Source organism: Falco punctatus (assembly GCF_963210335.1).
Source record: "Falco punctatus genome assembly, chromosome: 5".
Taxonomy (NCBI): domain Eukaryota; kingdom Metazoa; phylum Chordata; class Aves; order Falconiformes; family Falconidae; genus Falco; species Falco punctatus.
In genome coordinates, this window is record NC_137584.1 from 61,283,174 (window position 1) to 61,310,541 (window position 27,368).

A 27,368-nucleotide genomic window follows, 5' to 3' on the forward strand; every position below is an offset into this window, starting at 1 on the left:
TTACACTGTTGCTGTTGATGATACCCATATTTTAAATAGGTTCTCTATACTCCAGAAACTTCCTAATTCCTAGTCCTTCTGTCTCCTTTTTCCTGATGCTACTTGCTCAGCTACTCTGTACAACTCTGCCTCTCAAGCTAGCCCCACACATAATTCTGAGGAAACTTCAAAGAATGGTAAGAGAGATGCTGATTTCCAGTCTTGCACTTAATTCAAATTTTGCATCTTTGTTTTCCTTTTCTGCTTTGGAGTTACTGATACCACATATACATACCGTGACCGGGAACTCTTACTCAGCTCTAAGTACATGAAGCCTTGTGGAACTTCTGCCGCCTGTACACCGAGCATGCAATCAACTGCCATCACCAACAATTTTTGTGTCTCATAATAAAGACCCTCAGGCTAGTCTACTAACCTGCAAAGTGAAAATAGTGGCAATTTACATTAATTCATGAGTTACTGTCTGCTGGAGTTCAGCAGTGGGTATGTTTCTCTTTCAGATGTCAGCAACATGAATATCCACAGCAGGGGGACAGAGAAGCTATGGTGACAGCCTGCTGCAGCTGCTATAACTAAGCCCACTGTGAAAGCAGGGGCCAGAGCCCTGATTTTGGTCTGAGAAACATGAGTTTAGAACTCCAACATGTACATAACCACATTCTTCACTTGTAGTGGTTTCCCTTTTGCATAACTGAAAGGAGTTGGTTTGTTTGGGGTGTTTTATTCAAAACAGCAAGAAAAGTTGGTTTGTCCTATGGAAAACCTATTTGACGTGTTTTTGCATACATGTGTTGGCTTCAGAAATAACTAAACTGAAGAGCTTTATTGCTCATTACATTAATTTTAACAAAAATCCCTGCTCACCTCCAGACTACTGTAGTCTGATGCTGAAGCTGGTAAAGTTAGAAAGGAGAATGGATGGTAATGAGAGCTAAGTAATATCTGATTGTGTTTGTAACAGCTGGTGTTTGACATGAGCTCATGAGCTATATTATTAAGTAGAATTCAAGCAGCTGAGAGGGAGCTGGCTTGTTTGTTCTGAGGATTTGGCTTTCAACCAGCTCCTGCCATTTAATTTGATTGTGGTTCTACAGAAGAGTTGGAGAGGGCATATCTACCAGAAAATACTAGCGTGGTTGCTTTCCTTTTGAGCAGCAGCTCTAGATAGACCCAAAAGAAGAATTCTTTGCATGTGGGTTAATATACTATACAGAAAAAATTATATGTTATTAACAGTCTGTCCAGAGTCACCAGGCATCTGCAAGAAGTTTACAAGATGTTTGTCTCAGTATTCAGTTCTGTCATATTGCAGCATCAAATGCGATTGCAATAATAAAGAGTAAAAGGAAGGTAAAAACATATTGTCCAAAGAGTTGGGGGGATTGACCTGTTCTGCAAATTTAATAGAAAATGTGCAACATATGGTTAAATACAAGGTTCTGTGTAGCCATTTGCAAGCAGTGTTGAGATTGTTGCAAATATACTATCTAAAGAATAATCCTTATATATAATTTTACAGCTGAGAATTTGACTTATTTCTGCAGATGAAAGCAACATAAAAATATCTCAGTCGGTGCTGACAGTGGGAATATATCAGCATTAGTTTACCCTCCTTTAATTCTAGGCTATATAAAATATTTGGGAAAGTATATTATCTGTGGATGTATTGGGAAAGTGCAATTAGGTAATAGGTAATAAATGTTATTGAATCATCATAGTGATTTTTTTTTTTTGTCCCGTCACCCCCCGCCCCCCCCCCTCCCCCCCGAAAAAAAAAAAAAGTACAGATTAAATACTATGTATTTGCATTTTACTCTGGGCATGGAGTAACTCTTTATTATTTCATTTAAATATTTCACAATGTATAGCCAGTTTATATAAGATTCCATTTTGTGCTTTGTTTCCATAGACTGAGTCTGATCCAGACATTATTTTTCATGAAGTTGGGAGTTAAGTAGATCATAATGTCCTCTCCTTATTAGCTTAAAAAAGATAAAATCATAAACCATCCAGTAGAAGATTCCTGTGTTTTTCATTCTGTTGGAAACTACTAAGGCATTCTATCAGATTCCCAAATATGACTTTAGCAAAGAATACTTTTGTATCCTTTTGCAAAAACTGTATTACTTCTATTAAAGAATATGTAAGCATTAATTAATTCTAAGTATTTTAAATACAAGTCAAGTGACTAGTAATCTTTGGTGAAATTGGGAAAGTTCCTTATCCAATTTGCTGTTTGAAGGATCAGATTAGAGGTTTGTTACAAAACACCACTTTGTGCCACATGCAAGCCCTGCTGCTTCAAGCTAACTGAAAATCATTGAGAAAATTGAATGCCTGAAATCAGAAGCAGACATGATTGCTATTCTTGTGTGCCCTTCGTGCCTCCAGCAATAGGTACAGATAATGGCATCTTTGCTGCAGAAGAAACAGATATTCTTTTGGTCTCCTTTGGATCTAGCAATACATCTTGCTTAGCAGATCAAACCTGAAACAGATACAAACAAGGTTCACTGGCTTTAAATTAGGGAGAACTCTTGCAATCAATTTATGGAGAGTACTAATTGGCCTGTGTTGGGTTTTGTTGGGGTTTTTTTTGTTGTTTTTTTTTTTTTTTTTTCAAGATCTATTGTTTGTGTATTTCAAACACCGTAAATCTGTAAGATTTCAAAGGAAAGATAATGAGGGAGCTTTTTCCCAGGTCTTTCAGAAATGGGAGGAATCCACATGCAATTTGGATTTGCCATTTGTTTGTAAAAATGCAACAGTTGAATAAATGTTGATGAATGTTGTGGTTCTAAATGAGTGCAGTTCTTGGCTCTCCCATACCAAAAGCTTGTCTCTGCCATACGCAGGCTGTATTTGCACCCTGTGTGCACATGATTGAGAAGGAATTTAGAAAAGATGTTCACATGAAAAATCCTGTGCCACTGGCAGCACAACAGATGCCAAGGGGAATTTGGGGTTTTGGCAGGTGATTGCCCCTGAACGGAGCTGTCATGAAGTATTTGAAAGACAAATCTTTGTTTTCCTCAAATCAATTAATATAAGGGCTTATTTTGCATAGGGCTAAGTGCACAGAAATGGGCAAACTGCAAGCTTTTCTTAAGCCAAAGACTGAGAAGCAGGCAAATAAAATCACTCCTGATAAGATTTGAAAGGTGAAAAAGAAGAGTAGTATTCAGTGCCAGTGTTTCATAGAAACCTTCCTTGCTTTCCTCAAGGAAAAATATTTTAAGGTGTATTTAAACAGCAGATTCAGTTTCTTGACTCACTTGTTTACATTCAAAGTCTTACGTCAACAAGCATTGTATTCCCATAGGTGTTAGCTCGTCAGCTATCTTACTGTTTAATTTTCTAGTAAAAATATCAGGTAGAAGAGAGATCGGGAGATGGTAAAATATTCCAAAGAACTGTTTGGATATGTTTGATGTGTTCAGCTCTGATATTCTTCACTCAACACCTTTGATTGCTTACGTTAACTCACCTGACCTTGATAAGTTCTTCAAACAGTAACTAATTAAGACAGTACAGTATGAGGAGAATCTTGTTGTTCAGCTACATGAAGGTGCAAAAGCTTAACATCAAAAAACCCCAATCTTATGTAAACTGACAAAACTCTAAAGCGAAGATCACTTCAGCAGCATTGTTACTGGGGTAGAGTCAACCTTCAATTAACAAAAAGCAATCTTCTTTCAGGCGTCAAGGGCCAGTTCAGTTGTTTCTTATGATTCAGATACATTAAACTACTGAAAAGGCTCTGTAACTAGTTAATCTGAAGCACTTGATATGTCTGGTTTGTTTCTTTTCTTCAGCCTTTAGGCAGTCATCTGCTTTTGCAGGCTAAGCAAAATAACTACACTGGTTGTTTTTGGAAGCTGGTTCAGTCCAGTTAGTGCTTTAAAAGTCGTGTTGTCCCCTGGGGGGCAAGTTGTCCTTAATTTTTGCAAGCATGACCAGATAATTTTACAGTCCAGTAGATCCTCAGGATCATCATGTGAAAAGGATATGCTGTGAACTTCATTCTCTTCCATTTTTCTTTGTAAACTCTTTTGTTTTCTTCAAACCAACAGCTGCAGAACGAAGTCAGCAGCTCACAATGCCATTTCTTAAAGGATGCTATTTTCCCCAACTTGTTCTTAAAAACACTATTCATCATATAAAGTCAATTTCAGTCTTTTTCCTTTTGTCATGCAAAACCAGTGAGTAACTCAAACCTTCTCATCATCATTTGCTGCTTGTAGGGTATCTCTTACAAACATCATTCAGTCTGCACTCAGTTTTTTCTCTCCAGAGTTGCTTTTGTTTCCTTTTATATTCTAGAGGGAAGAACAAATAATCTGCCTGATTCCAGGCAAGATCAATAACTGCTGAGATGCTCTGGGCAAACATTGCCACACTGCTGCAGGAGGCTATGGCGATGGTACTCAGCCTGTCTGGGCAGACTTACTCCCAATGTTAAAGCCATCAGCCTTTCTGATTTGCTTGAAGGTTGTGTGTTAAATTAATATGGTTATTAACTGACCCAAGGCCAAAAGTAAAGACTTAGTGAGATAGAAAAAACTCCTTACTCAACCAATTTTTTTCTTGACAGACAGTTGGTGATAGAAATAATGAGTGTAGCTGGTGCTAAGATGCCCCTTTTCTAAATCATACTTTCAAGATTTCTTTTTCTTTATATATATCTATTTCCAGCATATAATTTCAGTTAAGATACCCTATTGTTTTAATTCCTATGCCATCAAATATAAAAAAAGTAATTTAGTGAAACCTGCAAAGTACTGTCTCTAGGAATGGCTATGTGAAGTGTTCAGTCAAAGAGTAAAATAGAACACTAAAGTCATGTCATGAGTCTGGGTAAAAACAGAGAGAGTTTACATAAGTGTCATGTCTTTTTTTTTTTTTCTTTCATCTTCCTTCAGGTGGGGGGATGGAAAGTAATCTAATGATACCTATGTTAGTACGTGTACTTGAAATATTTGTGAATACTTCTAACCGTTATTTCCTTCAAATATATACTGCATTAAAAAATAACGTTAATCTTTTGAGAGAACAAGTTACGGCTGTTTAATTGCAGGAATGATTTTGAGGTGTAAGTGTAAAAAAGTTTTAACTGCAGGGAATTCAGAGAAGCAGCTGAGTTGCTCATAAATTTATGACTTGCTGGCAGCACTGCTTTTCAGTCAGAGCGCTTATTTCTGACTTAAGAATTGGAAATGTCTGCTTGCCACCTTGCGTTTTAGTCACTTTAGTTTTATGGCTTGTCCAGTAAGAGAAATAGTCTTACAGTAAACAGAAAGGAATTGAATTAGTCTGCCTGATGATTTAACTTACAACATAAAAGCAGCTTTTAAAATCATAGTTCTCTCCTGAAGCCTCCTATTGGGCTTACATTAAAAAAAAAAAAACCAAACAAAAAAAAACCAAACAAACACTGGAGAGTTGACATTTCTTATATTTAATTTAAGGGAAATACACAAATGTTTAGGCTTCCTTTGGATGTGCCTGTTACTCATCAGACAATTCAGTGACTATTGTCTTTCAGAGAAATCTCAACAATAAGAAAGCAAGCACTGAGTTAAGTAACCATCATCTTCCCTTCCCTTCCTGCTATACAAAAGAAGTTTTTTCTTGTTATGTTACTTACATAAAAAGCCAGCTAGATGGTGTGTCAGAAGTCCTTTGGAGGAAGGAACCTGCAGAGTATGTTAATTTTTAACATGTTCCTCTCCCCTGAAAAATAACTTCTTAGGCATGGATCATTAGCGCAACTTTTAGTGTTACAAAACTCACCTGTCATGGAGTCAAGCTAAGCTGTTCGCACATCCAAGCTGAATTTACCCAAACGGCACCTTCTGGATCCCAGTGTTTTTAATGGAATTTACCAAAACAAATGAAAGTAGTTTCTACGATGTTAGTGGTTGTGACAGTTAATCAACATGTAATCTGATAAACCACTGAAACATAGGGCTGGAACAGATAAAACTCTTGGTTCCTTTTCCATATATATAAAAGGAAACAGAAGTAATCTGTAGCTGCGGGTGGTAAAGATCGATGAGTTCTATGATCAAATGGCTTGATCCTAAGTGATCCACGCTGTAAATCTTACAGAGTGGTGGTTGGTATTGTCTTTGTACTTGTGATCATTTTACTTTTTATGAAATTTATGATGTATCTGGTATTTGAGATCACAAAACCTGGAAATTCCTGTGTCAGCTTCAGTCTTGGTATAAGGATTAAAAGAAATGCTTCACTGTTTAAACGTGGGACAGCCTTAATATACAACATTAATTTTCAGTGGATACTCATTATATTTGATATATGTTTAAAGAGTAGGAAAAACACGGTAAAAGAGTAGTTTAAAATTTATTCTTCCTGTATCCATGAACATATCAAATTAATGGTCGGTGGAATTGCCCATGTGTGAAGATGAACAGAAGCTCTCTGGTAAAGGACATTAGAGTAAAATTTAATGCAAATGAGGCTCCTTAAGCTTTTTGTGTTTAATGAAGACTGTGTAAAGCCCAACCTCATGACTTGTTCTTAAAACTTCGGCATTCAAACTTGTCAGTTTGGATTCTCATCCTGCTTTGTTCCTTGTCCTAGTCCTTTTGTCACCTGTGTTGCATGTAGTTCATTAGTTATTGGCTGTTACTATTATTAGTTTACTGTTTCCTTCTTTCCAAAGCAAACCTTACAAGAGGAGATTCTCGTTGATAAATAGTTTGTTCAGTGTCTACTGAAGCTATACCTTGGACAAAAGTCACTTAGAAATATACTGTGACACTGCCCTGTACATGCCCTAATACTGTGTCATAATATGTGTATAACAATTATATATACCTTTCAGCAGAGATTCCCTCTGAACATCAGGAAACACGTTTTTATTATGAAGGTGACCAAGCGCTGCACAGGTTGCCCAGAAAGATTGTTGAGTCTTCATCCTTGGAGATATTCAAAAGCTGTCTGGACATGGTCTTGGGCAGTTGGCTCTAGGTGGTCCTGTTGAGCAGGGGGGTTAGACCTTCAGAGGTGTCTCCACAGGTCCCTTCCAACCTCAACCATTCTGTGATACTGTGAACTTTCATTCACAGTTTCATGAAAACACAGCCCCTCGGCTATCTGGAGCACTTTGCATGGAAACAGCAGTGAAAAGGAAAACGTTCCTTTCTTAGGGCCACGGCACTACCACTGCAGACCCGTGACAATTGCTCAGCAGCAGTAGGAGTAACTCTCTCCAGAAGGAACAAACCCCAGGCTGGCTGAAGAAGAGCTGTTCTGTGCTACTTAGTTTGAGGATATTGTCAGTATAAATTTTAACCATTTGAGGACTAGCGTCTGAGTGATATAAATACCTGACTTAAGATACTTGTGATAGTGTCAGATGGAGACTGTGATGATTCAGGAAGGTGACCCTTTTGAGTGGGACCTGGGCAAAAAGACAGAGTAGGTGTTTTTTTTCCGTTGGCTTGGCAAGCTGACCAGGTGCCCATTTGCTAGTGGGCGGTTCAAGGAAGATGGCAGAATACGGGAGATCCTAGGCCTTGGGCCCTTTTGTCCAAGGATCCTTTTGATTCTAACTGTTGAGAGTCATTTCATTAAGTTATTATTCTGTTGGATAATGTTGGAATAAGATATTAAAGTGAATAAATGAAGTTAGGAAAAAATGGAGCAGAAGAATAATGAATGTAGGCATACTTGGTATCCTGTTCACATTATTATATATTTGTTAAGTATCATTTAAAATTATTTCCATTAAGACCAGGAGAAAATTTGCAAGTATCATGTAACACTGGATGAAACAAACAGCTCTCCATTTGCTATTAATGTCAGTAATTATATATATTAAATATATATATATATAAATATATAAATAGAATATCCTTTACATATGCAGAGTGATTTTAGCCTTTTCTGTGCTTGCCACCATGGTCTAGGAGCATGCTTTAGAGTGACGGCTTCACTCTAAGTCACTTAATGGTATTAGAATTAAAAGATAGAGTTGAATTTACAAGGCCAGGAATGAATCTTCTCTTAGCACTTTATGCTACATTAAGGATGTAATTATTGATTCACCATGCGAAGTTTATTAGGCTCCTCCACCCCACCCCCTGCTTTCACACAGATAGTGTTGCAAATCACCTCTCAACGGTCACCTGCTTGAAAGGAGAGTTTCATATGCAAAGTGCTGTTCTTTGTTTAGATATGATAGCTTGCAAGACATAAATGAGGCAGCTATTTAAATTTGTTGTTACAGCAGTTGGGCTGGGTACACAAGATTAAATAAAAAGAAAATTAGGAAGCAGATGCTTGTGGCTTAACAGAGGAATTGTGCTAAAAGATACTCTTCATTACTGGTGGATATGAGTAATTTTACTAAGGCAGCTGTTTCCTTAATCAGGAAAAACACAAAACCTCTAAGATGACATCCAGATGTTTTCTGTATCGCTTCACAATATAATGAGTTTTCGTTGTATACGCCACATTTTTAATTCCTTTCGTCTTTACTTACATCCAATATATTTTCAAATACATTTATTATCTTCCATAACTGTAGAAGACCTGAGTGCTAAATACATGACATATTTTGTGCTCTCGACATCCTTGCCTGGTGTTAGTCTGCAAGCTGCTTCTAGGGCTGACAGTGTCTGTCACCAGCATCCAAGCATTTGAATATTGGACTTCTGCAGGTTTGAGGAGGGTTTGTTTTGTTGGGGATGGAAGAGTCTCGGTAAGGAGTTTTTTAGTGGTAGTGTCTGTTCATTCTTCAGTTGTGCAGTTGTATAGTGCCCCTTACAGTGCTGCCTGTTCAAAGCAGGACAGACTATAATGTTAATACGTATATAGTGGGTTAATATCCTGTTACAGTTATGTGGGTATTTGGTAAAAACAGAGATTTAGAACTTCCACCAGTGCTTAGGTGTGGGCTCAGTCCTCTGTCATGTGCTGCTGACAGTTTTAATGCCTGCTAGCTTACCATCTGCCCTTGCTAGAAACACATGCTTTATTTGACTGGAGACCTGGGATTCCAGGCTTTCTGTTGCTGACAGGATGTAAGAGTAGCATCCCAAATCTTTGACACTGATTTACTGACACTGAGCTGTTTCATAATTTATTTATTTGGGAGTTGTGGGATTTCAGAATCTTAAGATTTAAGCGCACCTTTTGTAGGCGTGAGTCTTGTTACCTGTGGTTTGGGCCTCAGGAGCCAGCTGCCAGTGTGCAGTTGATCTGCACATATGCAGCAAATCCAACGCATTCCTCATTGTGCATGCTGTGTATCACGCCTCTTGAAAAATTAAGGCTGCCCTGAGCTTGGGGTAAGGAATTCTCAAAGGCGTTTATACCTAACAAATTCCTTTTATTACAGGCAATCATTAAAGTTTGTTTACTACATTCATCACCACCTTTTCTTGAATTATCACAACAGAGATATTATTAAACAGTCAGTTCACGAGCTTTCCAAGTACTAATGGGTTGTAGCTAAGCTTTTAATTGTGCAAGTATACATAAGCTTTAAAAAAAATTAATGCTTTCTTGACATTAGTAGATAAATTAACAGTTACTTTTTCTCTTGTGGTCTGAAAGTTTTCTTCCTGTTAAATAGTTCCTGGAGTTTATGTCTGTGTAAGCAATCTTAAACACACATGAGTAGCACAAAAGGAAATAACTAAATATAACTGGAACAAACTCTTCCTTCATGAGTTTTAATTCTGCAGTTGTTTAGCAATTCCTTCCTTCATTCCAATTTTAAAGTGCAAGTCAGTTGTGTATAAGTTACTGTATATTAATATTTCTTTGTTTTATGCATTGCCTTCTTTCTGCTGGTTTGTACCATTTATTACTGGCCTTCCTGAAATAAGATTTTCAAACACAATATATCTACTTAGAAATTCTTCAGTTAAAAAAACAACTGAAGTAATTACATGTGTTAGCCACTAACTGGGGGTGGGGGGGGCGGGATTGCTTGTTGCTACATACATTTGGATTAAATCTGGAAATCTCTCGCTAATCCAGTTACTTCCATTTGATTAAGTTCTCTACAGTCTTTTCTACAGAGGGTGAGTCTTCATGGTACTATGTGACTCCTCTGGTACAATAATCAGCTAGAAAAGAAAATTAATTTTCTTGCTGTCAGTGAAGCCATAACAAAAAAGGCTGATTGAATACAAGAAGATGGTTTTAATTTTTATTTTTCTTTTAAAGTGGATTTGCTTCTATGAGCTGGTGACCAGCATACTGGAGTATTCTGGAAAGACCAGTAGAAATCTAAAAGCTTACCCATGTTTGTTATTTCCTCAGGTTGTGAAAAAGACAAATACTGCTCTAGCAGTCTGCAGGTGAGAGTGAGTTGTTGCTCATAGATACCACAAGTTGCCTGAATCTCTCCAGTAAAGTTATTTGCATACTTCTACAATCACAGTTGTCAAAAGCACCTCCCTGAATTGCCGTGTCATCTTGGGTGCCAAAAGCTTTTGCAAGGTTTGAGCGCTCTGATGCCTGCTGCTCTCACAGATGTGTCAAAGCTTTGGATTGCTGTGCTGAAGATCTCAGTATAAATACAACCCTGTGGTGGTTTCAGCCTTAGATGGGGATGGAAAGTCCCCTTTTGCTACAGGATCTATATTTTCCAGGCTCTCTCCACTGAAAACCATTTGTATTTTAACATGTTCCAGCCCAGCACTGTATGACAGTAGACGCTGAGCAAGATTGTGGGAACGGCTGCAGACTGTCATTATTTTAAAATGAGACATTCCTCCTGCTTCATACAGCTGCGATGTTGTTTATATGTGTGAGGGAGAGATTTACATGAAAACCAGTGCTTCTTTGAGAACTTTTATGAGAGGGGAGCATCTGAGATTATTTCCCAAACTAAGTTTTTTTCTGGTTTAGTCCTTATCCTGGGATTCTGACATCTAACCCCAAGATACCCCTGCACTGTTCTGTGTAACAGTTTAACTTGTGCTGCCTCTGCCGGCATCCCGATGGGATTAGAAACCCAACCAGTTGCATTTTGCTAATCTCCAGGGAGGGAGGGACTTGTTTAAATTATCAATAAAATTCTGCTCTGTCTGGCGAATATCCTCATGTGAAGGTGTGACAAACCATGCTTTGTAAAGGAGCAAAAATATGCTTTGTTTCCCTCATGGTGCTTTTACAGAATTGGTGCCACTTGAAATTTCCAGCTCATGGTCAGGTTTTCACTGTCCAGGCTGACTGGACAGTGTCAGTGGGTTTGGCTCGGGCAGCACAGGCGGTGTGGGATGCTGTAGGGTGTTCAGTGCAGAGGTGCCCCTTTGCCTCTGTAGGGAAACTTGCCACATCCAGCCAAGCTTCAGAGCTCCAGGTTGGTGCAACCCCAGGTGAACCAGGCCTGCTCCACTCAGCCATCAGTGACCCTCCAGTCGTGGGGACTGAGAGGAGCTTATTAGCTCTGAGCAAAGTAGTACAGATGGGCAAAGGTGCTTTGGGTCTGATGCTACGCTTGTAGACCAGAAAGCCTTCCCAAAACTCAGTGCTGAAGAGCATGATGCTGGCTCTGGTGTCGGTGTATGCAGTCATGCTGATTGGCTCTGGCTTGTCTTTGACCACCGTAGGCGTAGCCTCAAGCTGAGCTGCTTGTTTTTAAGGCACTGTCCTGTTCTGTATCCTGGTAGGATGACATGAGGCTGGGTGCAGCCCTGGGCTGGAGGTAGGCTCATGCACTGACGTGGCATTTCACGTGTGCTCTGCTCAGGTCCGGCAGAACCAGGGCTGGCCCAGAGCTGGCAAGTTGGTCTTGGACCCAGTCTGTTTCCTGGGGAAAAATGCTCAAAACAAGTTCTCGGCACTTCAGGCTCTGGGTGTACAATAAACACTACTACAGCTGTGAAGATCCTAGATGAAGTCCATTGGGTGCCTTCCATTGGTACTAGTTACCACACTGATATGACTCATTACAGTGCTTGTTTCTAGAAATGTTAACTGTCTCCTCACCTTGTAGCGCAGATAATTCATAACTGACTGGGCTCAGCCAGAAGTAATTGAGGACTGAATGAAATTAAACTCAAAACCACCTGCTAGTGTCAAGGTGACAGTAATTGTAAAAGCAGTAATTGCTTCTGAATTAATGCCAGCAGCTGGGTAACTTATCCAGGTGTCATAAACACTGGAAATATATTACAAGAAATGGTTTCAAATAATAGGCCACTTAAGTGTGGCAGCACTTGGTATTGAAGATAGTGGAAGAATTCAGCTTAAGCTATTTCGAGTATTCTGGTATGTCACATGGAGCACCACCATTTTTTGTAGCATTTCTAATCTTTCATTGTAAAAATAAACCAAATGCAGATGTAGCAAAAATTCTGGATTGTCTTTCAGGAAAGAAGGTATTGGAACACATTCTTCTAAGAGAGTTCTCTTCTGTTAGCAGATCACTTTAAACCTATCAGCATTTGTTACACTGAAAGGATTTCTATTCAGTGTTCTGAAGAGCAGCAAAGTGGCCTGTCCCTGTTAATTTTTCTGCTCTGGTTTCCTGCTTTTGCACTGAAATACCCGTTCCTTACCCTGCTGGGAAAGGCAGTCAGGTACAGAAAAGAAAGCAATAAATCTTACTTAGTGGTTTGTCAGTTTCTATTTGTAAACATAATACAAAGATGAAAAATGCTTAATTTGACAGAATTAGAAATGTGGAGAAAATGTCTTTGTCAATTGAAAAAAAAATAAATAGGATTGTTTCCTTTGGTATTAAAATCTAACTCCTGGTTTCCCTTGTATGGAGGACCTTTTCAGGCAGAGTTCTGACCGTTCTTTAATTTATGATATTGTACCATGTTATGCTCTTTTTAAATTAGATATGCCTCATACAGAATTCTAATATATTTCTTTGTTTCCTGTATTTTCTTCCTGGTTAGGAACAGCAATTAAATGTATGATAGGATAATCTAACATTTTCAAAGGGGTTTGTCATTGCAGCCAGAGGAAACATTTTTGTTTATCCAGAGGAGATAACATTCTTGCACTATAATGAAAGCCACTGCTCACCAGATGACAGCTCTGGTCTTTTCCCTGTCATTGCATCTTTGCAGGCAGATCCTCATTTCCCTGTGGGAACGCTGTTGTTCCTAATAAGATTTGATAATGGGCACAAGAGTCTGCAAAATCTGATAGATTGTGGGATTGGGTCTTGTAAAACAGAGTTTTGGATGTATCACCTCTTTTAACAATCTCTTTTAAAAGAAAAAGACTTGTTCTTTAAAGCCATTTAAAAAGAAAATAAAATCAGAAACCACACTTGGTACCTGCATGCCACAAGGTTGTGTAGAGAACAAAAGTAACTGCTTTAAATTAAGTGGGTATTTGGAAAACTTGGTTCATTAAATTCACAAATTCTTTTTCATCCATTTTTTTTCCTCTGTTCAAAACCTCTGCATTTGCATCAGTGGCACAAAGTAAGCAGAACCAAAAAAAAAAACCATACCCAAACTGCTTTTCTAAGCAGAGTGCCTCACTGAATTAAGGTCACATTTGAGACAAATAAGGAAACTTTTATTAGGAAAGCTGCTGATGGAAGTTCTGTATATGTAAATGTGGTTACGTTCCTTCCCTTTTTCAGTAATAATGCTGGCAGTCCTACTAGAATGAAACATGCAGATTATAGTTCCTGAGGGAATGGATAACTTTTGGCATGGGGAATCACGATGTGCACAGGTAGAGTGTTGTGCAAAAGCATACCTCCTAGCAGCTTGTGCAGAGGTGGTGTGGCAGGGGAGTTCCTGGGTTAGTTTGTTCTCTCCTATGAAGACCAGAAGTATTTATATGTACTTCAAAAATAATTGAGAGCATCTAATGGAGTAAGAAAGTAACATTTTGCTCTCTGGCTTGGTATATGTGTGTTAACTGTGGAATGAACAGACAGTAACAGGAAAGCCAAGTATACGCAGCAGCGAGGTGGATTTCTTGTTTACGTATTACTGCTTACTCAAATGTTGTTCAAAGACTTGCTGGAATAATAGTGATGGTTTGGACTGACTTTGTAAGGCACTTGAGATTGGTAACTTGAAGGATGACAAAGGTGCTGCTTTACTGAGCATTGAGTTTATTTTAATTAACAATTTACAGCCTACTAATATAAACCGAGATCTCAATAGAAGCTAGTAATTCTACCTTCTATATAATTATTGTATGACTATAGTAAGTATTTAATTTGCTTTAGTGCTAATTTTGAGTAGAACTGCAGAGTGTGAAGGAGTCTGTGTACTTATTCCATAGGGGAGTCCTCCTTACACAGGACCTTCACACGGTGAGAATCAAGATCACACAAGTTTGTTAAGAGACCTTACGTAAACATTTAAAAAAGGTTAATAATACTTTTGAGTTTCAAAAGGATTATCTCACATCCAAAATCTATCTTCTGGCAAAAAGTAGGTTAGAGAGAAATGCTTGAGAAAGCGTTTAATATCCCACCTAACTCCACGGAGTTACATCACAGATCATTTCTGATTGGTTTCAATTATCATTTTCTTCCTAAATCACAGTGCTTCACTTGGAATGATTTTCTTTGTTGTAGTATAGTATCTAGCAGAGTTAAATGTCAGTGCAGTTTCTAGTGGTTTGGTTGTTTTTTTAAAGGCATCAATAGTACTTTCCTCTGAATCTTCAATTTAAAAGAAGGGATTGATAACAGTGTGACTTACTCATCACACCACCTGATGAAAGGGCAGCTGATACGTCATGTAAATAACTCCGCAGTCCCTCTTCCTTAAAAAAGCTTGCAGTCTAGATATGATAGAGCACTGGAACAAGTCATGGACGTCTTGGGAGTGGTTTTTAGACTTGTAGGTAAGAGCACTAAGTGTGGGGTGAAGGGTGGGTGCGGGTGTGGGGCTGTGACAGCTTCTGCCAGGTCTGATCCAGCTGCAGTAGTTCAGGTAAGTAAGCCTGCATTACTGCTGGCTGAGCATCCATCAGGAGAGGCCAAGAAAAGTCCTCAAGCCTCTCAAGGTGACCACCAGGACGGGAAGTTTTGCTGCAGGCCTTTTCCTTTATTGTATATAATGTCTCTCATTTCTGTGCTCTCTCATTTCTGCCTTTACTCTGTGCATCTCCGTAATGGCTGTCATACTTTTTGCTTATCAAAAAATGGCTGTACTGGGTGATAGTGGGGAGAGATTAGGACTTGGCAAAAGTTGAATTTCATGTAAACGGTAGAGACATTAAGTACAGATTTCTGTTGTTTATTTACTTACATTATCTGGGGGGGGGGAAAAAATCTTACCTTGTACAATTATTTCTTGTCCAGTATTAGAAGTTTCTGCAAAAGAAAAATGCAGTGAACATTGTGGACAGTGTGCCATAATTACAACACTCGCTTTTCCTGTTATTATTTTTAACTGTTAAAGCTGCAAATTGAAAAACGAAGTGGTTCCTTTAGTAATCTTCACCCCTTTACCCTTGCTGAAAGAGCATAATTTTGCTGCATGAAGTTGCTATTTATTGCGTTCATTCACTGTATTGTATTCTTGTCATTCTTGTTTATACTGTTCTACCTAATAGTGATTTAGCAGTCAGTTGTTCAGCCACATTAAATTAGCCCTAGAGAAAACTGGGTAATGTCCATAGATTACTGTTGTGTTTTGTTTTTTTTTTTTAAACTTTGGAAGAGGAAAGAAAATCACTAACATGCATTAGTAATAACCTGTTGAAATTTTCATGTAAACAAGAAGTGCATCTTCACCTCAAGACTTGTTCCAAAATTGTAAGATGGTTTAAAAATAATTTTGTAGTTCTCCTTTTCCTAGTTGCCTACTAGGAAAATTGTTTACCACATTGGAAGAGTGCATTTTGGACAAGAAAGAAGTTAGAATGCCTGGCTTCACTGTATGTTTTAATGTCGGTGTTCAGAGCGCTGTCCTTATCAGGAGTGAATTACAATTTCCTTGCATATCCGTATGTGGAACAGTATTTCCTTACTGCTTCATGTCAGATGTGTTTATTTTTTGATAACTATTATTTTTGACATTTCTATGAGGTAGGTAATTTTATTTTGAAAGAAATTGGGTTGTTAATTTATAAAAGAAATGCAATAGAATTGAAAAAATGTGAGACTTGGTAGAAATATTTGAAAGTAAAGCGTTATTGCTGTACATCAAATCTTTAATTAAGATACTAAAATGTTATATTTTTGTCCAGAAGCAATTATTGTAACAGACTTCTTTCTGAGCTTGCATGTAATCTTTTTAATGATGAAGGATTAATATAGCCTGTAAAGTACAGCAGTTACTGAGCCTTGCTGCCACTGCTGTGGTTAAATAAGTATGTGCCTTTTCAAAGGGAGATTTCCTCTTGCCCTTAAATACACATCTAGAAAGAGTACAGATGGCACCTTTAACCACATTCCAAAAAATAAAATATCTACCAGCTTTACATATGGCAAAAAATAGGGTTTTACACTGCATAGCAGATGCTTCTACAGAAATTCAGGGTCCTTATGTGCCCGTTGCTTGGGAGGGTCGTTGTAACCACTCTCCTGTTAATACTTCCAGTGTTTCAGGACAGAGGTGCTAAGGTAAGCTGATGAGTTGATTGCAGCATATGTTGTGAAAGGCTGAGGGGCTTCTCTTGTGCTGGAAGAGCAAAGCATAGGTTTGGGTTCAACAGACCGAAGGTAAAAAAATGTGGCTGCGTAGTGTAACAAGGGGAAAGCTTGTGTGCTCCTGGTGGGTTACTGTCGCTTGCTCCTCTCAAGGAAATCTGCCTATAGATAATTACATTTAGCGTCAACTGTTTCTGAGTGTCCCTCAAGGTTTTAACCCTTGGGGAGACTGAATTATGTGCTGGATGAAGATCACAAATCCATAACTTAATTCTCAGCAGAATCCCACACACCTGGTAAACCAAGGAGTCAGAAATAACATGGATTATGAAGGGATTTCCAAGCAAATTGTTTTCTGTGCTGCCTTGCTTCAAGTTTCTCCCAGCACTCGCATGCCATCCACTTGAAAAAGTTTTCTGACTCCAGCCATAATTTGGCTTCAAATTACTTAACCTCCCTCAAAATGTCTTGTACTGTAATTCTAAATCTTTGAGTCTTGTCACAGAAATCTTGAGATCCGTGTCATATGAAGACACTGTGGGGTAGCCTGGAGCCTCTTTATGGTGACATGATTATCCTGGAGTTCTATATTCTCTCCTGATCATATATTTTTCAATAATAAAAAACTTTTCTCAAAGTGGCTTGTAGAAAGTGGGATTTTATAAACTGTATTTTATTGGTGTCAAAATAAATTTCTTCATTACCTTCTTTTGACCAGCAAATGTCTTTATGAATGTATATGCATTGTTTTTCCTTCTCTGAAAATTTGCTGTACTGTACTACATGATAAGGTGCATTAGGTGTACATTGATTTCTAATACTTCAATAAATAAAAATTCATCATAAATATGTCTGAGGGAGAAAAATGAATTGAAGGGAGGCATTATTAGAAAGAGAACAATGAAGGTGACTTTGCTATTTTGGCCTCTACACCTGGGATAATCCCTTTCATTGTTGCGCAGGATCCCAGTGTAATTCCAAGCAAATAGGCCTTGAACATCCACATATTGAAATCACTAAATAGGTTTCTATATTTAAGTTGGAACAATATTGCTTCTAATTAAAAACTGTCTTACTAGAGCACTTGGTGCTCAAAAAGTCAGGTTAATGTAACCTGAGCTTAGCTTGCAGTTGAAGGACAGCAAATTCCTCTTTGTTCTAGCTTTGTAACTATTACTTTGGACGTTAAAAGTTCCTGGTGTTAAATTGCTTGTCACTCCTGTGGGCATATGTTAAACATTTGGGGTCTTCCCACTTCTTGTTTTTAACATGAAACCTGAAACTCTTCAGATACTGAAGATCAGTTAAGTCTTCAGTTATCTACACAGATATATTCCATTTTTTTAATTAATCATGGCATTGGTACCACCTGGGCATAAGCCACCTGAGTCCATAAAGACTGTACTGCAGATTTTTATTTTTTATTTTTTTTGAGGAGGGGAGTGGAGGTAAGGGGAGGTGGTTTTGCTGCAGATTGCCCGTGCAGCACATTCATAGTACGGCAGGTACCTGGTGATCCAGCCCTAGTTCCTGCAGCGTGCTGAGCCACTGCAAATAAACCCCACGCAGAGCAAAGGCAACATTTCTGTGGCTGTGTGCCTGCCACTCTGGGAGGAGGTGCCGCACTGATGGCCTCGGTTTGATTCTGGTGATGCCAGATGCAGGTTTTCTGGCAACATCACTGTGTGATCCTTCTGTGTGAGTTCTGCTGTTGCTGTGTGCAATGGAAAGCAGGTTGTGCTGCTCTCATTCTTTTGACTGTAAAAAAGCAGGGATGCCTCATCGTGCTGAGATGACTTGTACTGTACGCTCAGTAATAGTATTATCTAAATTAATTCAGTGGGAGCAACAATCTGTTTTCCAACCCTTTGTTTCTTCTTTACTTCCAGGTTTTCCGAAAAAAGGCAGTGGAGCTTGGAGAGAAATTGCTGCCTGCTTTCAATACTCCCACTGGCATACCTTGGGCACTGCTTAATATCAAAAGGTAAAACAACTGCTTTTTGGTAACTAAAGCATATTAAAAAGTCCTGCTGAAACCATCTTCACCACAGAACCGTTACAATTGCTGCACAGTTTATGCCATTCCAGCTAGGTAAAAATTGACACAACATCCTTGGTTCTACAGTTTAAATTGGGAAATTTAAGTAGCTATATGTTATATGCACAGGAATCCGTATAGAAAGACATTTATTCCTCTCAGAACTGACTGCTTTTTTATCAGTTAGTATGTTGCTCATCACTTTTCCTGAAGTCCTTCATTGCTTTTAGTGTTGTTACAGGTAGGGTAAAAGCAAAGGGTCATGTGCTACTGTGAAAGGATAAGGTTTCCAGCCACTTTGTACTCCGGTTTTTCCCTGATCTCAAATGTAGTATCAGCATGTCCTTTGTATTGAGAAACAAGAGTAATACCTGCTACAAGTGACTTATCTCCCAGGGAGTAACTCTGCCTTGGCCAGTTGTGGTTTGAAGGTATGTTTGCTGTAGGAGGTGCACGCTCTTCTGCAGTTCCTCTGGCCTCCAGTGTCTGACTCCAGACAGATGTCAGCCGCTCCTGGTCCATCTCGGGACCGCTAGCAGTGACACTGCGCTGGTAAAGAAAACATTTTCCTTGCACAGCCTGGGGAAGAATATTGAAAGTTACATATGTGGAGTATGTTTGTGTATTCATAAGGACACATCAGCTTTCTTCGTACTGTGAATAAACCCCAGCACCATCTGTCACAAGAAAGCAAATCAAGAAGAATTTCACATGTGCATGTGTTGGTGTTGTCTTGTGGTTTTTTTCACGATTCCCTCCTTGACAGTCAGCATCTTCCACTGCTCTCTGCCTGATCTGTATTTATGGGTATGCTTTTTCCCCGTAGTGGGATGTACGCTGGCATGTTTGCTTGGTTTGCTGTGTTTGCTTCAGGGTTCTCAGTAAACTGCTCAGAGCCAGTCCTACAGAAACCCCTGGTATGTCAGTTCAGACAGGCTTATCTTCTGCCTTCCTTTCAAACAGAAGCAAGGTGGGAGGCAAAGAGCAGGTCTGTGTGCAGGAGCAGGAGGGAGGGAGTGCCTCCTGAACTTTCTCATCATTGAAGGGGCTGATTAACAGCTGCCTGGTGATGATCCTTGGACTTTGACTTACATGCGTGCTAATGATTTCTTCTCAACAGACTTTAATGAGTTCTGCACGAGTTCAATAGCATAACAGCTTGAGGTTTGTTGGTTATTTGTCTTTAGGCTGTTACAAAAACTGAGTACAAAATGTTGGCATAGTTTGTAATTGCAACACAAAAGTCAGTACCTTTTTCTACAGAGTATATGTAAACATGTTTAAGGTGTTTAGTCTAAAAAATTGTCTTATATGTAGCCCTTATCTAAATCCCTGCTTATCTACTAAATATATCATTGGTGTTTGCAGATAGGTCAAATTCTGTGGTAGGTCTTTATGGTTTTGTTCGTAGCTGCTCACACTGCTGCGGTGCACTACAAGTGTCAGCCACAAGCACTGCAATGTGGTAATGCAAAAGGGATTCATTTCCTATCTGGCATGAAAGTAGAAAAGAATCTCTGCCAAGATAAGTCCCTTTGCTATGGCAGAAAAAGTTACATTAAATGCTGGATTCTCGGTTATTCATTCTGAATCCTTGCACATCTGTCTAGATTTGACCTTCAATATATGACTTTCATAATACTGTGTGTAAACAAATACGCTGTCATCCAGGCTTAGGAAATGCTAAGCCACTGAAGCCTGCATATATTACAGATATAATATGCCTCATTTCTGATTAGTACTTATTTGATTTTATTTTGATTTATGCTTTAAATTGGAGAACACTCACAATAGATTGTGGGTGTCATTGGTTATTTTTCAATACTATTTTTGGATTAACAGATGACCTGGATATTTGTTTCACTATGCAAATGTTCTTCACAAAATAGTTTGTTTTCTCTGCGCACCCTGTATCATCATAGCCAGACTTGCTCTCTCCTTGTGTGTCTGTGTGTGTAAACGTATATATGTCTGAGTGTGTCCTTAGATACACTGAAGGCATACTCCGGAACTCTTGTACTCTTTCTCTTTTCCACTGTTTTTCTTCATGCTGATTCTTTCCTCACAACTTAATGACCATGGAACACTGTCGAGCCCTAATAATCAAATATATTAAGAAGTTCACTGTACTATTCTTCAGCTAAAATTATTAGCCAATTCTTAAGTGTGATTGTTTATAAAATTTCCTTTTGTCTCTGAAGTACATTTTAAGTAGTTAGATTGGTAGTTTGTGCCGGGATTTCCTTTTCTTTGTTTCTAAATGTTTCAGTTGCATTTCCATATTTTGATGTTCTTGATACTGTTCTGTATCTTCAGTTCATCTTCAGCATCTGTTTTTCATTCTTCTTATACTGCCAAAGCTGAAGTGCCTTTTATGGCTCACTCGCTTATTTGAGTAACCAGTGTTGTGTATCACTTGTTGACTATTCTGGCTGAAAACACTGGTACAAAGAGAGGCTGCAGAGGGAGAATGTGTATAAAGTGGTGGTGGCTTGACAAATAGGTTTGAGTTGTCTTTTGGGGTTAAGGAGCCCAAGCTGGCAAAGCTGCTTTTATTTTTTTAATTATTTTCCTCCATCACTCAAATCCTTTGTTAAGCTATTTTGTCTTCAGTACTTCTAAAACACCAACTATAACAGCTTCTTAAAATACTGCTAGTTCATGATCCTTTTCTTCTCAGTGAGCCATGACAATCTGGCTTCTTCGTGCTAAAATTTTCATTTCCCTTTCTAAAAACTTCAAGCAATTTATCACTGAGCAATTGGATTTCTTGTGCATTTCTGTAATGTGCCTCTCAGTTTTATAGAAATAAAAAAAAACCTGAAATTATAACTCTCGTAGCGAGTTAAATAATCTTAACAAATATCCGGCTTGTATCATGTTCACAGGATCAAGTAATCCTTTTAATGTACTTATTTTTACCTCTGTAACTATTAAAATGAAGCTGTATGGGGCTTCTATGTATGCAATGATGCTCAGCTGTGAAATTCACAGAAGAACCCAGATTATTGTTAGGCTGTTGGGTAAGTCGGGAATAAATTTCTGGGTGTAAGATCCTGTACAGTATTTTTTCTCTTTTGGATGGAAATTGCCTCTTTAGGTCAATTTTTCCCCTTCTGAAAGCAGACCTGTATGGTTTTTTAGTCACTATTTGTTCCAGTAAGACCACATTACTGCTTTCTAATAAGCAACCCAGAAGCATTCTTATATGAAAGAATATTTTTCCCATAAAATGTTTGCTGTCTATGCATTGACCAGTTGAATAAGTTGTTTTAAGGTTATTTATTATCCCATGTGTGCTACGATGTAAAAATATTGCTAGTATTAAGGAGCCTGGCTTTTTATGAAGAATCAATGTATCATATAACCTTTAAGTACATCTGAAACTTTGAAGAACAGTTAGGCCTTACCTTAATGAACAAGTTTTCAACTAGAGTAAATAATATTTTTATTTCTGGAAGCATGAGAAACTGGAAATGGGTTTTTTGGACGTCCAGCCTGTTTGCAAGTGTTGTGGCTAAGGGGGAACTGTGCCTGTTCTACTGGCTTAGTGACAAAAGTAAATAGTGTAAGCATTTGTGGATATAGGGATCATGGAAAGTTCTGTATAGAAGGAAAAGCTGTGAGGTATGGGTGGAGTGGGTCAGGGCAGGAAAGCTGAAGAGAAGTCAAGAAGGATGAGTTTGAAATCAGTTTGTTTAATTTGTATTAAAATCAAACCACAAGGGGTAGTAAGTTTTACTCAACATAAATGTAAAACGTTTGCTGTGCCTGATGCCAGCTCAGGATTCTTTGCCTTTTACACTTTAACATTGGTTGTACATTAACAATGGACCTTAGTTGAATTCTATATTGCATATTTTATGAAGTGAGATAGCAGAAGCCTTGCTAAATTGTTTCCACAAAGCAGTTACTCATTTGTAGGTAGCTGAGGATGGAAGTGACAAAGCTGGAGTATTTATGCTATTGGGATGTTGTCAGAATGATTTTAAAGCAAGGTCCTCTTTTGAGTTCTTTTAAGAATTATTACTCTTTTTTAAATCGCTACATTTTGTACAGAATATTTAAGTTATGCCACAGGCCTTTCCAGGCCTCAGTGTTTGAACAAAAGTTTCTTGGATCTACTGAGCCCACAGAGCCACTGAATGGATTCAGAACAAGAAGGTACACCCACAGCACAGCTTCAAAACCAATCTTTTTTTCCTTCACATTACTTGAAAAAAAGAAAATAACCAGGAAAAATATACCTGTCTTTTATTATCATTATTATTATTATTATTATCATTATTATTATAATCATCATCATCATCTTATTATTATTAATAATAATAATAATAATTTTGAATGCTTTAAGTTTTACCACCAACTAAAGTTCCTGTTCCGTGACAGCAGTGCCAAGCAGGATGGCTCTCCCCCACCAGCCTGGCAGCTTTGGAGAAGGATTTTACACTAAAATGCTACAGTGTCTGCCAGGGTGACAGATGCACAGGTGGTGTTTTCTTCTGGGGCATACAGTCTGGTATTTCAGAGTGCTGGCAGTATTTGAGGTTGTGGGCATTTAAAGGAGCTTATCTCTCGGCACCTTCCACCTAGGAGGAAATGTGGCTGATAAAGCAGCAACCAGGCTCCTTGGACAGCACAACTTGCTTTAAAATACTTTGAAGTTTCAAAGTAATTCCCAAATTACTTTGGAAACATGTGAAAGGTCTCATGTGCCTAAATCACTTGAGGAATAGATGGCCTTTAAAATGTCTTTAGTGTGCTACCTCATTAGAAAAACTCCGGCATTCCTAAGAAATGATTATAGTGTATAACAGAACGTTTCTCTTTGAGCTCTGGGACTTCTTCCAAAACATAATCAGTGCACTTCAGAGTATATTCCTTTATAGTTTGTAAATGAATCTTAATGCATTGAAAAAGTTTGAAAATATAAAGAAGAAAGGATCCAAACATGTAAATTCAATAAACCTTTTGGTCAGCTTAATTCCTCCATTTACACTATCAGAAATGCCTGAAATGTGATTGTTGCATTATTTCACAAAATTTTCCTAAGTATTGACTTGTTTGTATGATATTATTCTTTAACAGAATTAGTGGCCATGCTTTTACTTGTCCTAGTGACTCAACAAGCACATTCTTGCAGAGATTCAAGCAGGGCAGCTAATTTAAATTTTCTAATTTGTGCTATTAACTCTCATGTCTAAATGAAGTTTTTTTTAAAAAGACTACAGAGTTTAATATAGCTTACTTTCCAAATTTGACTGGCAAAAATAAACCTGTTTTTTAAAGGGGTTTTAAAGACGAAAAACTTACATTCTCTGCATGGTTTATCATTGCAGGACCATGCAGAAGTTGTGTTTAGATGGTATCTTTAACTTTATTCCTTCTATATAACCTGGGCATAATTTTAGAGGTCAAAATCAAAACTAACTGAGAAAAAAAAGCCAGAAGTATTCAATTTTGCACACTTAATAAAGGCTTTGTGTGTGTGGTTTTGGCAAATACTCCCCTGATGTAATAAAGTGGTAATGGTAACAAAAAGGATTTGGTTATTTGGTTAAACACTATTTCCCCTGTAGCAAAATAGACCTACTGAAACTAAACTTTTTGCTTCAGGTGTTTAGATCACAGTGTGGACTTGTATTAGCACTGGATGCAAAGAGATAAATCCTAGCTGAACTTTACCTATCTAAAAATATTTGTCTGGTGTCAAATATATGTTTTGGATTGCAAACATAAAGCATAGAATGATTTACCTTCTAGAGATACTGATCTCTTCCCATTGATTAAAGAAGACCTTAGGCAAATAATTCAAAGAACTAACTTTTTGAGTTGAGGAACTGAATTCCATCCTAATTTATAAGTAACTAGTGACAAGGATGATTTCAGCAAAGGGTACATTTTTTCAGCACTGACATTTCAGGTGCTGGTTAACCTCCTGGTTCATTGCATGATTCATAAACAAGTTTACATTTCTTGAGTCAGTACTGAATGCAAAATAAACTTGAAAAATAATTTTGTTTGGGGCATTTTGATATCACCATGTTGTATGTTGTCTGATTAGCAATTCCATTGGTTTAGAACATGTTAGAACACCACAGCAAGCAAATTGCTTGCTTTTTGCCTCACCTAAAATGAGTAGCCAGTTCTTCATTGAATGACTAGTGCTTTATATTCAATAAGAATCAAATGAACTATTTCAAAATTATACTTAATTAAAAAAAATTCCTTTTTTTGCTTTGAGTTTTCATAAATAGTTCTTCCACGGTCACACATAAAAGTAAAAAAATTGGTCTGAGAGTGTTATTAAAATTTAGATTTTCTGATGGTAGGTATCAGTACCTACCAGTGCAGTTTTCAGGATACATACTTTTGACCTGTGGTGCTGTCTGATTTGCCATTGAGCAATGCAAAAAATCTCATTATAAAAGTATCAGAAAAATTCCCTGAGATAGTTCAAAGAACATCTCTTTTGGTGATAGCCCATAACGTTAAGATGTATTATTCAAACAGCAGCTCCAATTCAGTATTGTAACACTGAATTTGTCTGGGAGACTGCCCTCTGGCAATAACGGGGGAAGGGTTTGGGACCTAGTATTGCTGCTGCAAAATACCTTTCTCAGTTCAAGTGCTTTCTTTATAGCCAAAGAAAAGAGATCCCAGTCCTGAATTCTAAGTATAAACACTAACTCTTTCCCCACAGTTTAGCGCACTGTAAAATGAATGTAAATACAAGTTCATCATTATCATACTACTTATCTGTGTAAAACCCTTTGTAAGTATTAGTAATGTGATTCCTCAGCATAAAAATGTATGATTGCAAACACTTTTAGATTTCTGTGGTGCTAACAATAGGTAGTGTTCTTTTGTAAAACAAAACAAACCTCGTCCCACAGAAGCCAGCTGGTTGCAGGAGGGTCTTGATTTTCACTTCATTGGTTTTGCCACCCTCCACAGCAAGGTATTTTCACCAGGGTATCAAAACCTTCAAACCTTCCCCAAACCTTCAAACCTTCCCCAGCTATCATAAATGTTTCTCTTGATGGCTTAATTTAAAAAAAAAAAAAAAAAAAAAAAAAAAAGGCTTTTTTGTGTGTGTTATTTATAAAGAAGATAAGATTCTGCGCCAGAAAGGGGAGGGATTTGAATCAGGTTAAGCAGGTTGTGCTCTTTTGTGTTTTGCCCTAGAAGAAATAAGGAGTAGGAAGTTCATCGTGGTCACCTGTGGCCTGTACCAATAGGTGGCATGTACCAACCAGATACTTCAAATTTTCTACTAGTCTGGTTGTAGATTAACATGTCCCTCCGTGATAGGATATAGGAACCATGGGGATAGAGTGGATAGTGATGAGTGTGGGAAAGTTGCATCAGATCCACAGTTGGCTTCCTGGTAGTTACAAAATGCTCTTGCTCCCCAAAGAAATCTGCTTGATTTGAAAATTGAATTTGAAAGTGCATTTCTTGAAAATAAAAATTTATAAAGTAGTATATAGATGCTGGTGTCGCTTGTGCTCTAGCTTTAGCTGGATAACTGCTGTTACCACCTCAGTATTGGCAGATAATTAGGAGTTATTTGTACGATGTCCTTTCCCGCTGCCTAGGAGATGCAAAGGAACCCTTAGTATTGAGTTGTCAAACATATTTGAGAGTTGGAGTTGCATGTAAATGTGTGTAGGATGAGGCTCAGTTCAAGATGAGACATGTTCCTATGTTTTACCAGCGCAGCAGGAGCTAGCTCCCATTACAGTCATTAGGGAGCCAGGCACTACAAAGTAGTTTAAGGAGCAGTTCTCCTGCCCCGAAATAAACACCTGGTGCCTGCCCCCATGGAGCTGTCCTGCGTCACCGTATTGACTGTGCTGGGAACTCTGGCACCTAAGTGTAGGCACATTAATCTTTGCGCTGGTTAGAGATCATTTCCCTTCCAATTGGTTGTATCATGTATGTCTTAATTTTAATCTGCGTCCAGTAAATTATAATCTTATAATAGATGAAATGTGACTGTTGCAAGAGGCTTCCTTCAGAGGGAAGGGAATCAATTCTTACAGACTTCAGGTTCTGTTAAATAAATAGACTGCAAGCACTGCTCGATCACTTCCACCACAATTCAAATCACCTCAGTGAAACACATCATCTAAAAATTATAGTTGTGTTAGGATTGTTTCACCTAAGAATTTTCTAACTGACAAATTGTAAAGACACTTACAAGTTACTTACTTTGTGTATTTGATACTATGTATGTACATTTGTGGGATTTTTGCCTGCAAAATCCATCACTCATTTCTCATTAGGGAACTTTTAAGTGACCATGAGAAGAGGGGAGAAGGCATCTACGAAGTGTTTTGTTTGTGTACATTAGCTGGAATTACTTAAATACTTCTCTCTGGCTAAATTCTCACATTGTGCAGGTCATTCTTAAAAATAATTATTTCAAAATGGAAAGGTATGTGGGTTGTTTGGATATTTTTTTTCATACTCTGGTTTATGCATCTTTATGATGTAGTAGATAATAAGGATTGAGGTCTACCAAGCACTATACTTTGACTGTCTGACTAAATCGTTGGCATAAGGGTATGATACCCGTTCAGCGTTACAAGACTGGAGGAACAAGGTTTTTCCTTAACATCCAAAGTAAGGACCATTTAAAGTTCCAAAATAAGCACTAGATTAAATGGGTGACTAATGCTTGTTACTCTGTATTCTTATTGTCCTAAAATAATGAGTGTGAAGAAAAGTTGCTAACTGAATCTTAAA

At 38.0% G+C, this 27,368-nt stretch overlaps 1 protein-coding gene across 2 annotated transcripts in view; it reads left to right on the plus strand.

Moving 5' to 3' along the window:
* Window positions 1–27,368, plus strand: part of MAN1A1 (mannosidase alpha class 1A member 1) — a 152,016-nt gene that overhangs the window by 69,080 nt on the left and 55,568 nt on the right. For both annotated transcript variants that reach the window (XM_080389075.1, XM_080389076.1), the window contains exon 5: window positions 18,466–18,560. In XM_080389075.1, the coding sequence (XP_080245201.1) occupies window positions 18,466–18,560 (95 nt within the window). The remainder of the gene's footprint in view (window positions 1–18,465; window positions 18,561–27,368) is intronic.